Source organism: Trichomycterus rosablanca, chromosome 16, assembly GCF_030014385.1.
Source record: "Trichomycterus rosablanca isolate fTriRos1 chromosome 16, fTriRos1.hap1, whole genome shotgun sequence".
In the NCBI taxonomy this organism is placed as follows: Eukaryota; Metazoa; Chordata; class Actinopteri; order Siluriformes; family Trichomycteridae; genus Trichomycterus; species Trichomycterus rosablanca.
Window position 1 is genome coordinate 24,840,493 of NC_086003.1, and position 14,416 is coordinate 24,854,908.

The 14,416-nt window shown below is 37.5% G+C and overlaps 2 protein-coding genes across 2 annotated transcripts; both read right to left on the reverse strand.

Moving 5' to 3' along the window:
• Positions 1–2,621: 2,621 nt before the first annotated feature.
• LOC134330891 (odorant receptor 131-2-like) lies at positions 2,622–3,578 on the reverse strand. The gene has a single exon (XM_063012162.1). The coding sequence runs from the start codon at positions 3,576–3,578 to the stop codon at positions 2,622–2,624; it is 957 nt and encodes a 318-aa protein (XP_062868232.1).
• Positions 3,579–10,825: 7,247 nt separating this feature from the next.
• On the reverse strand, positions 10,826–13,565 carry LOC134330892 (odorant receptor 131-2-like). Its single transcript, XM_063012163.1, has 2 exons — positions 13,539–13,565; positions 10,826–11,800 (listed from the first exon to the last, which is right to left on the reverse strand). Exons 1-2 carry the CDS (start codon positions 13,563–13,565, stop codon positions 10,826–10,828), a joined length of 1,002 nt encoding a protein of 333 aa, XP_062868233.1.
• Positions 13,566–14,416: the final 851 nt, after the last annotated feature.

The window sequence follows — 14,416 nt, forward strand, 5'->3', positions numbered from 1 at the left end:
GACAAAGTTCTTGGGGAGTCTAGTGTGCTCAAGGCTTTTGATTGGAACATTTCTGATTGCTGAGCGCTGAGGCACATGGAGCATAAAAGTCACCAACACTCCGCTGACTCAATAAGAGCAGAGTCCCAAACCTCCTCTGGTCTTAACATCAGCTCAAAAACTCTGCACCAGGAGCTTCATGGCATGATTGTAAGGGCTATTAACTGTTGGTGCAAATGTCTAATTGTAACATAAATTCTTAACAGTATCAGCTTATTGAAACTGTACAATGTACTGCTTTTTATTAAAAGTTAAAATTAATATTGAGCAGAATTAAGTTCATTCTATTGGTCTGGCCCTTTGCAACAGTCCGAGTTTCTCATGTGGACCCTTGGAAAATTGTATTCTTTTTATTCTTTTATATTTTAATCTTTTTTTCTCTTTACATTTTTTTTTTGCATTTTCTTCGTGCTTTGCTTGTTATTAAATTTGGGGTGAGTACTTCATACTGTGTTATGTGTTTCTCACTGTTAAGTTTAAAAATAAAAAGTAAAGGTTGTTTGAACAGTTGGGGTGTTATTATTTCAATTATACCTGGGACACTCTGGTGAATATTAGAACGGTATCCATCACCTGTATGACCTTTGGTGGTTCTCAGATTACACTGGACCTTCCAAAAAATTTCCACTCAGCTTAGGAGGGCACTGTTGGTTGTCTTTCTGAAATTGGAGAGTTTTCTGTTCCATGTACTTTGTAACAGGTGATGTCAAACTAGCCCTATTTATATGAACACAGAGCACCAGCTGTAGATTGACATAATTATTAACAAGGAATAAACAGAGCATGCTACAAAATTAAATGTTAAAGTTTTAAAACTTTCCACACTGACAAATTCTTGATCTAACAATAGTATGGATATTTTAACTTTGTCATGTTCTACCACTGCTTTTTCCTGAATTACTCGGCCTCAGAACAGAATGCCAGTCCATAACGAGGCCTAGACATAGCCAGTCATGTCTGTATGTTGATGTCTGACCGACTGATTACATTGCTGGGGATTCAAACCCTGGATCTAAGCGGTACTGAGCTGGCACATTGTACCACTGCTCTACTTGAGCACCTTAGGAAAACAAGCTCTCCTTCTTGATCAGGAATTAGATCACAAAGTAGATCACAAAAGAGACAGAAGATGCTTTTCACAGAGCATTATTTACTGTTTCTTGTTAAATATACATTGTGTTGAACCTGTTAGTAATCACATGTTTTGTTAGGCTACATTATTTATAATATAAAGAGCTCCCAGCATTGACATCAGCAAGGACAAAATGATTGAAAGAGTGGACATCAGCTGAGGCACATCAGTGCCCAGCCATACAAACAATCTTTTAAATGGATGGGCACAAAGTCTCACAGACAAACTTCAAAGTCTTATTAGTAGCCTTTTCAGATGAAAGGCTGTTATGGCTAAAAAAATCACACCAAAATCACTCTATTTTAATATAACTTCTTAAATTTCATGTCCAACAAGCTCATGGTAAGGTGTACTAATATTTTTTGGCCATAAAGTGTTTTTTTTTTTTTTTTTGCTACAGTGAAATTATGAAATCATTTAGTTTGGTTGAGGATTAAGAAAGAGAAACAGTTCAGAGGTTAAGAAATATCAAAAAGACCTCAGACTTGAGAACTTAACTGGTATTTATCTAAAATAATATATAAAATATAAAAGATAAACTAGAATGTCCACAGGAGCAGAATGTTAAAGTTACCATTCCTACATTTTAGGCAAGGAAATTGTTTAGGCAAGACCATGTGCACAAAACAAGCTCTATAAAGACATGAAGTAAAGCTCAGTTTAAAGAAACTCCAGTGGCCTCCACAGAGCCCTGACCTCAGCCCCAATGAACAGCTTTGGAATGAACTGTAACACCAACTGAGGCTTTTCTGACCAACATCAGTGCCCAGCCATACAAACACTCTTTTAAATGAATAGGCACAAAGTCTCACAGACATATTTCAAAGTCTTGTAAGAAGCATTTCCAGAGGAGTGGCTGTTATTATAGCTAAAAAAGATCACTCAGAGGTCAGTCTATTTTAATATCATTTTTTAAATAAGACGTCTAACAGGCTAATGGTCAGGTGTCCAAATATTTTTTGCCATAAAGTGTACATTTTTTGCTACGGTGAAATTACAAAATCACTTAGTTTGGTTAAGGGTTATTAAGATAAACACTTCAGAGGTAAAATGAATATAATATCCAAACAGTTTAAACCTCAGACCTTTGTTAAAGGCTTGAGAACTTAACTGGTATTTATCTGAAATGATACATAAAATATAAAGGATAAACCAGAATATCCAGAAAAGCAGAAGTTACTTATGCAAACATTTAACATTCCTACATTTTCTCCATTTAAAAAAAAATTTCATCTAAAAGTTTTCTCTAAAGAAGCTGTTAACTTATTTTACTTCGATAATCGGCAGATCATGATATTTGACCAAAGGTTTGGCATAATGCATGATGTCCACATAGCATGTCCTGTTAAAGTTTTTCTTTTGTTTTGGAAAGTACAGAAAAGCCTTTTTAGCTGACACAACAAACATCAAATTGTATAAGACAATTGTATAAGGCCAAACTGGCCTCTAATCAGTGTATGTTGATTACACTGGCACGTTTTCTTCTGCCAAAGCAGAGGAAGTTCATGAATAGTGGCCTCAGGGCTTCATCTCTCAGCCCGTAGATGAGTGGGCTCAGGCAACGTGGCAGAATCAACACAAATAAATAGTTTATATAGCGCATCTCCTTTAAGATAGTGCTGTTTCCAGTCAGGGCTGCTGCCTGCTCTATGACGATGTAGAGAAATGATGTAGAGCATAGACCCAGCTGAATCAGGTGCAGCAGGACAGTTTTGTGGGCCTTCGTGGCTGGTTCTTTATTAGAGGAAAAAGACCTGGCAGCGATCATAATGCTAACATAAGAGAAAATTATGATCATTGTGACTGACAGGAAAAGGAAAATGTTAAAACCCTGTAAGACATCCACTTGCCACGGTTTCAGAAAGAATTTTTCCCTGTTGCAAACTGTGTCAGAGGTAAAAAATGTTGGATTTGTCGCTCCATAAAACAAATCGAATAGGATGTTAATGGAGCTGACGAACCAGATCACTCCGATTGCAGTTTGAGTTCTTTTCTGAGTTGCAATCTGAACATGTCGTAAAGGAAAACAAATTGCCACGTAGCGCTCGAGTGACATCACTGCCAGGTTTAAAGGAGAATTAATGAAGGTTGTAGTTGATACAAAAATCAAAAAAGCACAAGCAACACTCATTACCCTGATGACCAAAACCTTATAGGTGAACAAGATGTATGTGAACAGGAGCTGAATGGAATCATTCACAAGCATGTGTGTGAACAGGATGTACCGCGGCGTCTCTTTAAAAACAGCCTTGCTCTGCATTGTGTACACCATAATGGCATTCAAGCTGATAAAAAACATAGACAGGAGTGTTACAATGAGAAATTTGGCTAACATTCCCTCGGCCAGTGTAGCCGTGACCATCTGCTGGTATGAAAAAAGAACCTCGGCTGCACTTGCATTAGCCATAATCCCCCCCAAAATCATAACCCTATAGTGATAATCACAGATCATTTAATGTGAGCCACTACAAATGATCAGAACTTACTCACAAATCAAACTGCTAACAGAAGACAGTATTGTTAAATGATGTGTCAGTCTGGTCCCTTACAGAAGAACTGCACTGCCATATTTCACCCAGCTCTGCGCACAAGGACAATCGTGGAGTGATTCTTTATATCAGACACCATGAGGCCTTGGAGACCTGATGAAACACCTCTGAGTAAAAAGCTGATTACACGTCTCTTTCTCATGGTATTAAAAATCACAGATATACTTCTATTTGTTTAATTTTCTACCCTGAACTATCCACAACCATTACGTTAGATTTTATTTTTACTTTGTTTTGACATGACTCACAACCCCTTAATTATTTCTTGATGAGTGATTTCTGTAAATATAATAAATAAATCCACAGTGGTATAACTGGTTGTGTGGGTGCTGCAATCTGGGGTTCAAACCTTGAGTTGTTTTTTATGCTTTAATAATAACAACTGTTTGTCATTTTAATAAAACATAGACACATTTAATAATGACAGAATTTTGTATTACACTAAAAAGGGACTTTTTAGAAAGTCTGTTTAAATATTGTTTTGACATTTATTTAAACACACTCACTAATAGACAGTTTATTAGAAACATGTTACACATGCTCAGCCAGTCATGTGACTGCAGCTCAGTGTATAATATTACAAAGACATAGAACTGCAGTTCATGTTTAAAAAATATCACTTGAGTGACTTTAATCATGGCATTCTTAGTTGTTGGTGCAAAATTAGCTGGTTGGAGTTTTTTGTTAACTGCTGATCTGGGATTTGTTTTTATCTTAAATACACCATGTGTAACCAGTAACAAACCAGCATTTATCACCAAAACAACCTCTCTGTCCCCTATCTGACCGTAAAACCCAGTTTCAGACAAAGTTCTTGAGGAGTCTAGTGAGCTCAAGGCTTTTGATTAGAACATTTCTGATTGCTGAGCGCTGAGGCACATGGAGCATAAAAGTCACCAACACTCCGCTGACTCAATAAGAGCCGAGTCCCAAACCTCCTCTGGCCTTAACATCAGCACGAAAACTCTGCACCAGGAGCTTCATGGCATGATTGTACAGTATCAGCTTATTGAAACTGTACAATATACTGCTTTTTATAAAAAGACAAAATTAATATTGAGCAAAATTAAGTTCATCCTATTGGTCCAGCCTTCCACAACAGTCCGAGTTTCTCATGTGGACCCTTGGAAAATGTAAATGCCCACCACTGCTGTAGAGGTTATTTTCCCAGGGTTTTTTTTATAATGATGCATACAAATTTCATTTTATATTCTATTAAAGATACTGAGAAATATATATGGTTACTATACCATTGATAAAACACCAAATCTAATGGTGGCCTAAGTCTTTAGCACAATACTATACATTGACAAGTTTTGTGTGCAGGTGACCTGCACAGAGGCTTGACCTCAACCTAACTTAACTTCTCCAACTCCGTTACCGGATCCCGTCCCTCAAGCCATCATCATCTTTGTTTCCACACCGGGATATTGCTTGCCTTCCACGCCATAAATATATCCATTGTGGCTCTTGTCAAAATTACAAATATGACGACAGCAAATCGATAAGGTCTCTCTGGTCAACTCTACCCCTTTCACCCAGCAGATGCTGTACTCGGTCTGTTAACCGGGATGTGCTGGCTACCTTGGCTAGGTCGGCTAGCACCGTACACAGCATGAACTCTCTATACATTGGTCTACTAAACATCCGTTCACTCTCTGACAAGAGTTCTTTGTCTATGATTTACTAACCGATCATAAATTTTATTTTCTCTGCCTGACAGAGACATGGCAACAACCTGGTGAGTTTTCTCAATTAAATCAATGCATTCCACCCGGGTTTGCCTTTACCTGTGAACCTCGCACCACTGGGCGAGGAGGCGGTATTGCTACCCTCTACAGTAAGAAATGGAAAGTGACCTCAGTGTCTGTTCCTCCTCATTTTTCATTTGAATCAACTATTATCCAAATCAGTGGACCAATATCTACTATTTTGGCCACAATCTACTAGCCACCTAAGCATAATATTAGGAAATTTTATAATTTTCTAACTTTACTCTGCTCTATGTCACCAAACACAATAGTCCTGGGAGACTTCAACGTCCACATGGACAACAAAAATGATACATTTACAAAAGATTTCTTGTCATGCATTGATGATTTTGGCCTGCAGCAACATGTGGACTTTCCAACCCACTGCAAATGGCTTACTCTAGATCTCACCTACTGTTCTGGAATAACTCCTCTGAATTGTACAGCTTTAGATCTTCCTATCTCTAATTATCACCTGATTTCTTTTACTGTGACACTGCCATCAGCTAAAATGAGTTCTTGGGCCATCTTATTCCATAACATCAAGAACATTGGTCATACTGCCCTGTCGTCAGGAATTAGTGCTCTCCATTGGAACTACGGATCTGCTTCTACCCAAGACCTTATCTCTCATTACAACACAGAGCTGCATAATCTCCTGAATAAACTTGCCCTATTAAAAACACAAACTATGTCATTTACTCGCACTGCACCATGATACACTACTGAACTACGACAACTAAAATCAAGGGCACGACAGCTCGAATGCCTGTTTAGGAAAAGTGGACTTACTGTGCACAAGGAAATGTATAATAACCACCTACTGCATTATAAGGATGCTATCTCTACTTCCAAATCTACCTACTATGAAACACTATTTAGGGCGTTCGAGGGTAACACTCGTGCACTCTTCTCTACCGTGAATAACATTTTGCAGCCACCGGACACTTTACCTAACCACATGTATTCAACTGAACTGTGTGACAAGTTTATGTCATTCTTCAATTCCAAAATATTCACCAGCAGCTGTACTCTCCACCTGTTAATTCTACGTATAAGCTACGACTGTACAACTGCTCATGTACTATGTTCTTGTTCCCTATCTACTTTTGAACTTTCTTACTATAACTGAAATAACCAGCCTTATCCAAAAATTTAAACCTTCAACCTACATTATTGATCCTCTCTTGACAAACCTTGTCAAATCTTGTGTTTCTTCTCTGTGTACTCCTATTACTGCCATTGTTCAATCATCTCTTCTTTCTGGTTCTCTTCCTGCCCCTCTCAAGATGGCAACTATTACACAACAACTAATAGACAACGATTTATATGAGGCTTTCCAGTCTGGTTTTCGCCCTCTACATAGCACAGAAACAGCACTTCTTAAAATAACTAATGACCTTCTAGTGGCGGCTGACTCTAGTCTCCTAACCATTCTCATTCTTCTAGATCTGAAGGTGGCCTTCGATACTATCTCGCACAAAATCTTGCTGGACCGCCTCAAGTCAATTGGACTTACTCATACTGTTTTTGCATGGTTTTCCTCCTATATCAATGGTCGTAGCCAGTTCATTCAACTCAAACATTTTCACTCTCACCCATCTGAAGTTGTTTGTGGTGTCCCGCAGGGCTCTGATCTAGGACCTCTCTTATTTATAATTTACTTTCTACCTGTTGGTCAAATATTTAGGAAACATAAAATCCAATTCCACTGTTATGCTAATGACACCCAACTATACTTATCCAGTAAACCTAATGCTTTCCTCCCACCTTCTACCCTATCTGACTGCTTAAGCGAAACTAAAAACTAATTCTTTAAAAACTTCCTGAAGCTTAATATAGATAAAACCGAAAATCTCTCTCGCCAAAACCCAATCATTTACTTTGAACTTTGAAAACTCTGTCGTTTCGCCTTCTTCCCAGGTTAAAAGCCTGGGTGTTGTTTTTGACAGTCATCTTTCTTTCAAAGCACACATCAATAACATTACACGATCTGCCTACTTCCACTTAAGAAATATCCACGGCCTATGCCCATTCCTCAGTCAAACAAGTACTGCCATTCTCGTCCATGCGCTGGTAACATCCCGAATTGACTACTGTAATTCAATCCTATTCGGCTTACCTCAAAAATCATTATGAAAACTCCAACTAGTCCAAAACTATGCTGCACGGATTATCTCTAGGTCACCCTTAACTAAACACCACTCCAGAGAGCTTCATTGGTTCCCTGTAAATTATTGCATACACTTCAAGATCTTATTATTCACATTCAAAGCTTTACATGGTCTAGCACCCTCTTACATCTCAGATTTACTCCAAGTCTACAATCCCACCCGCACTCTTAGGTCTTCCTCAGCCTTCCAGCTTTCTACTCCTTCTGTCCGCCTGTCGACTATGGGTGCGAGGGCTTTCAGCCACTCTGCCCGTTCTCTCTGGAACACCCTCCCAATCCATATCCGTATCGATTGTTTCTCTACTTTTAAATCCCAACTTAAAACCTCACCTCTTCAAGCTAACCTACTACTGATCTTTCGAACTTGATTGGTACTACTACCCCAATATTTGTTTAACAGTGATTTTATTGTATTTATCTTTATTGATTTTTCTATTAGATTTTAATGGTTTATTGATGTCTGTTACTTTCTTGCTTTTGTAAGGTGTCCTTGAGTGTTTTGAAAGGCACCATAAATAAAATGGATTATTATTATTATTATTGGAATACTGGAATATTATCGGAATACTGATTGTGAACTCTATCAACATCAGTGCCTGACCTCACAAACGCAAGTGTCCTCATACATTTTGCTGGATTTTTAGGTGGACCAGAGATTACCAGGACTAGAAAAGGTTTTAAAAACTCTATTTGCCTAACTGTACTGGGTGTCTAATAAAAAAAAATCTTTGGTCTGGATCACCAGCAAAAAACACACAGTCCAACCCTTGACTAATTCGTAAAATGTAATTCATGAGACAAATGGCTGTTAAAGCATAAAAGAATTAAGAAAAAATTATAAAATCTGAAAAATATAATGTCTTTTAAACATAAAATCTGTAAAACACAGAGTTACTCATATAAAATTGCTGGAGGAATGAGGCTTTGTTTAAGGCAGAACATGGCCTTTGATAACTCAACCCTGTAATCACTATGGAAAGGCCAAAGCTAACTTCCAACCTTTCCCTGTGCCCTCATTATTTTATTTAATGAATTATTTATGCTTACACTGTCAATCACCTGTGTTATTTTGTCATAGATGTAAAAACACACTCTCCACTGGGGCATTAATTAAACTGTCTCAAGACTCTGTGGAGCAAAAAGTTTTTAAATAGGTACTGCAGTCTAAAGTTCTCTATTTTAACAAGCTAAAGTTTACTCATTTAAAAAGTTCCCCATGGCACCAAACCCATGCAGACATAGTTTTTCCACCGAGGACTCATGTTTATCTATCTGTATGACAAGTGCAATAAACAGTGTTAACATAGGGTTTGAATAATTAATGTAATAATGAGAATGCATTGGGGTGTTTTCTAAAAGACGTTGCATTGGGGTCTTTTCACTCTCAGATGTTTATGAAAATAAAACATGTTTACTTAATTACTGAGTCTATCACTGGTTTTCACGAGAGGATTGAGAAACTTCTGAATGATGATGAGGCCTAAAGTGTTGCTGCTGACAGTACTTGTGTAAAACTGGACACCATCAGTGGTTTAATTGGTTCAAGTGGGTTGAATTGAGAAATGACCCATGATCCTATTTTGAAGGTCAGAAGATTTGGGATTGATGTGGTAGACAGAGCTCACCATGACCATCATCAAACCAGCAAAATATGTTTTAAAAGAATGATGTCCATCCTTCTATACACTTCCAGAGACTTGTATGCTGTGCACAGAAGCTGCTGTGTTAATTCAAGGAGGCCTAAAAACTTAATTCTTACTTTAATTTATCATTCATAATAAGCATGTTGGCAGCATGGTGGCACAGCTGGTTCATGGGGTGTTTCATAGCAACAGGGTCTTGGGGACCTTCAATCACTGTCTGTGAAACATCTTGCATATTCTCTGTGTCCTCTCAGAATCATGCTAAATCATGTGTAAGTGTGAAGATGCTGTAAGAATTTAATGTTAGTACCACAGGCTGCTTTAGGAGCAGAATGTAGAGAGAACATACAAAATGTAAGATGCTCTGAGAGCAGAATTTAAACCTAAGTGAATTTAGGAGCAGAGTTAAAGTAAGCTTTGTGTAAAATCTAAGCTTTATGCTTTATTACTAAGTGTTTGTAATTTTAATGAAACAAACATATTTAATAATTACTGAATTTTGTATTACACTAAAAAGGAACATTTTTAGAAAGTCTGTTTAATTATCTTTTGACTGCTCAGCTAGGCATGTGACTGCAGCACAACATATAATATTATTGATAATATAATATTACATAGACACATGAAGAACTTCAGATCATGTTTAGATGAGACATCAAAAAGAGGAAAAAATCATCTGAGTGACTTTGATCATGACATGGTTGTTTGACTATTTTGTTAACTGCTGATCTTGGATTTTTTTATGCCAAATACACCATGTAACAAACCAGCATTTGTTGCCAAAATGCCCTCTTTGTCTCATATCTGACCATAAAACCCAGTTCTAGACAAATTGCTTGTGGAGTCTAGTGAGCTCTAGGTACTTAACATTTGGGGTTTTACATTTTTTATTGGAACGTTTCTGATTGAGTCCCAAACCTCCTCTGGTATTATCATCAGCACAAAAACCATGTACCAGGAGCTTCATAACATGGTTGTAAGGGCTGATTAACTTGTGGTGCAAATGTGAAGACATGTCAAGTGCTCTCATCATTGATCACGACCATTCACAGTGTATCTGTTTGTTTCATTTACTTTATTGCTTATTTATTGATCTGTAGGTACAGTTTCTCAGTCATGTACAAGATACCACAAGAAACCAGTTCATACATTCAGTCAGGGCCAGCTATAAATTCATCTATTCTGAAAAATAATCCTATCAATCATTGGCTCTACTGCATTTAGTACTTTGTGCAACCTTGCTTTCTCAGTGTAACAACACTGCGTCTTTACCTAGAGCGCTTGATGGGACTGTGGAATCTGTGAACCCTTTCTTGAGATACCCAACATTTTCAACTGAGTTTAGGATTGATTCTGTGCTCATCAGATCAGTTTGGGTGGATTTTGTGTTGCATCTTATTCAGGTTTTGGTTACATTTCCTTCTAAAAACAACCTTTACGTGAACTTTACTAAGGGTGCCAAATTAATCAGAACGAAAGTCTAACAAGGAGTTAGTCCTACAGGCTGGGACATCTGATACACACTTTTGTCCCACTGATTAGGCAACATGGACTACAGGCTTAATTCTGTTGGGTCTATAACAAAAATAATATCTGAACATGGGCCGTACAGCATCGTCTCTGAGCCCGTAGATAAGTGGGCTGAGGCAGCGTGGCAGAATCATGACTATGAGAAAGTTCAGATAGCGCAACTGTATAAATAAATTGTTAGTGCTACCAGCCATCATGTATAACGTTCGCTCTATGGTGCCAAATAGGAACGTGTTAACACACAAAGCCAGCTGGATTAGGTGCAGCAGGACAGTTCGGTGGGCCTTTATTGCTGATTGTTTGTTAGAGGAAACATTCCTGGCAGTGATTATAATGGCGACGTAAGTGAACAGTATGATCACTGTAACTGAGACAAAAAACACAATATCCACTCCTTGAGCTTTATCATATTGCCACCTGGCAACAAAAAGCTTCTCCCTGGTGCACCAAGTAGTTTTTAAAAAGAGGCTTGGATCTGTAATCAATTCAAACATGACATCTGTTATTAAATTCAATAAGATCAAAAACCAAATGATCCCCAGGGCAATGCCCGTGCTTTTCGGTGTCACAAGAGTGCCGTGGCGAAGAGGTAAGCAGATCGCTATGTAGCGCTCCATGGACATTAAAGCCAGGGTCAGAGGTGCATTCTGAGAGGTGCAGGTCACGAGGAGGACCATAAAGGAACAAAGAGCTCGGACTACGCTAAGAAAAGTGAAAGACAGCGCATACAGTGCAGTCATAATTAGCAATTGGACCGAGTCATTGAGAAGCATGTGGCCGAACAGGATGTATCGAGGGGTTTCATAAAATACGGACTTGCTGCTGAGAGCAAAAAACATGATGCAGTTTATATAGACAAAAAAGAGAGACATAAAAACTGCAACTATAATTTTAGAAATGGTGACAATGTCATGGTCCACTGTGTAGGCCTGGTCGTAGACGTTCAACAGGTTGGCACTTGAGCTGTTCATTGCCACCTTGCACTGCAAAGAAATAGACAGAAAGCTGTAATACAGTATTTCATGCTGAATCTTTTTATATGGCAGATACAGTTAGAAGAAATTAGAAATCGCATAGATTCTTTGGATTGATTTCTCTGTAAATGTGGTCTGATCTCAATATAAGCCAAATCTCTTGTAAACTAGCAACACAAGTACAAAAAATCACCTTAATAAGTCCAGACTTTTAAGAACTTTATTTAATCAGCAGACGTTTCTGTTCATGTGTCCACTGAAAAAGTGTTTTTCTCTTACTTTGGTAATAAGACCACAGTTCCTTGTATTTTATTGTGTGCAATCAGACAAGCCCTTTCTTTATGGGCTCAGAGAAACACCAGCTGTAATCTATCATAATCACTAACAAGGAATTAAAGTCAGTGTAAATGTATTATTCAAGTTGTTCTGTGTATGTTTTTGACTCACCAGATTTTGTCACATTTTTCCTAATAAACTCACAAAGGAACTTATTAGAAGATAAAAGTAGGTGTTTTAATTATTTATAGACGGAAAAAAAACAGGTGTATTTGTAAATCAACTGTCATGTCTGCCTTGCCATACAGTACTTTTGTCTTAAAACTGTATTTAAACATTTGACTTTAAATATGTGCTTTAAAACAATGCTCTCCAAACCATAAAATTTGGTGAGGAGTGCACCATTGAGCAGGTTCCAGACCTCAACACCACTGACAGGCTGTGGTGTGACCCATTGAGGGAGGTTATGCAGTAAATTCAAAAATGGTCTTAAATTCCTCCTAGCAATCAGTACATTGCTTTATTTTCTCAGTGTTGAAAAATCTGCAATTATTAGAGGAACAAGTGCACATTAAGTTAATTTATAATTGTGTAGAAAACAAACGAGAAGAACACCAGGGCAGCATTCATCACCTGAAGCTAAAGAAAAGTTTTATAATGGAACAAGACAATTATTTAAAACACAGTAGTAAACATAGTAATACTTTTGTATGTAAGCAGAATGTGTTTAAAAATTAGACCACATTTAAAAAAGAATTTAGTTTAAGGTATTTCAAAGCATTCACACATTTCTTTACTTCATATTCTTGTATCTGCAATACACATAAATAATATTAATATTAAAGTTGGAAAGGTTTTAATGTACAAACCTATGCTTTCAGCTGAACAAATACCAGAGACTGTTAACCCTCCATGTGTTTCAGCTTTGGGAAACTCTAAAAAAACCATGCCAAAAAATCCATCCACTCCTGAATTTATGTAAAGTCTTATAGTCTCCAGTAAGTGTCCCTTATGGGGTAACAGGAGTCTGAAGTGTGTGTCTGCGCATGTGTGGTTTTAGTCATGGGACAGTTTTGACCGTCTCAGCCTGTGCAAAAAATGTTAATAAAGATTAAAATTAAATGTAGAAAAAAGTTAGATAGATGGGCAGACAGACGGATGACCAAAAGAATGGATGAACATTTTAGGCCACCTCTAGCGTTTGTTGTTTTAGCAAGTTTTAATGGACATCTACATTTATGTTTTGGTCTGTTTATTAAGTTGAAATACAGGAAATACATACACAACTTTTAAAAAAGTCAACATTTTCAAAACAAAATGGCTTGTACAGGCAAAAGTCAGTATTTAATATGACCTCGCTTGGCACTAAACACATCTTGAATTCTTTTGGTGAGACTGTTTGTTTCTGAAGTAATCTTCTAATATATTATACCAGGCTTCTTACAGCACTTCCCAGAGTTCAGGGCCTGACCTCACAAACACAGATGTCCTCATACATTTAGCTGAATATTGTATGTAAGCAGTGGTGGCTTAGCTGATTGATTTTAAACTGTTTAAAAGTTTAAGGCGGTGTCAGTTCCTTTGACTGAGGAACTCTGCCTTTAAATGTTTGTTTGTTTGTTTGTTTTATAGGATTTTAACGTAATGTTTTACACACTTTGGTTACATTCATGACAGGAACGGTAGTTACTCATTACACAAGGTTCATCAGTTCACAAGTTCAATGTCAAACACAGTCATGGACAATTTAGTGTCTCCAATTCACCTCACTTGCACATCTTTGGACTGTGGGAGGAAACAGGAGCACCCGGAGTAAACCCACGCAGACACGGGGAGAACATGCAAACTCCACACAGAAAGGACCCTGACCTTAAATGCTTTGACTGTATTACCTATTAGCTGTAAGTCACTTTGGATAAAAGTTTTTGGGAAAAAAAAGGTTTTTAGGTGGATCAGGACTCACTACTCATTTGCTGTACTGGATCACCAGCAGAAAACACACAGTCCAACCCTCGACTAATTCTTGAAATTTAATTCATGAGACAAATGGCTGTTAAAGCATAAAAATAAAGAAATAATACAATCTGAAAAAAATGTCTTTTAAACATAAAATCTGTAAAACACCGAGTTATTCATATAAAATTGTTGGAGGAATAAGGCCTTGTTTAAGGCAGAACATAACCTTTAATAACTCAACCCTGTAATCACTATGGAAAGGCTAACTGCCAACCTTTCCCTGTGCCCTCATTATTTTATTTAATGAATTATTTATGCTTACACTGTCAATCACCTGTGTTATTTTATCATAGATGTAAAAACACACTCTCCACTGGGGCATTAATTAAACTG

Coding starts and splice junctions, on each gene's coding strand:
- LOC134330892 (XM_063012163.1), bottom strand. CDS start 13,565: ATGTATGAGGACATCTGTGTTTGTGAG. Junction 11,801..13,538: donor AGGACATCTGTGTTTGTGAG/GTCAGGCCCTGA, acceptor ATTTCTTTGCAG/TGCAAGGTGGCAATGAACAG.
- LOC134330891 (XM_063012162.1), bottom strand. CDS start 3,578: ATGGCTAATGCAAGTGCAGCCGAGGTTCTTTTTTCATACCAGCAGATG.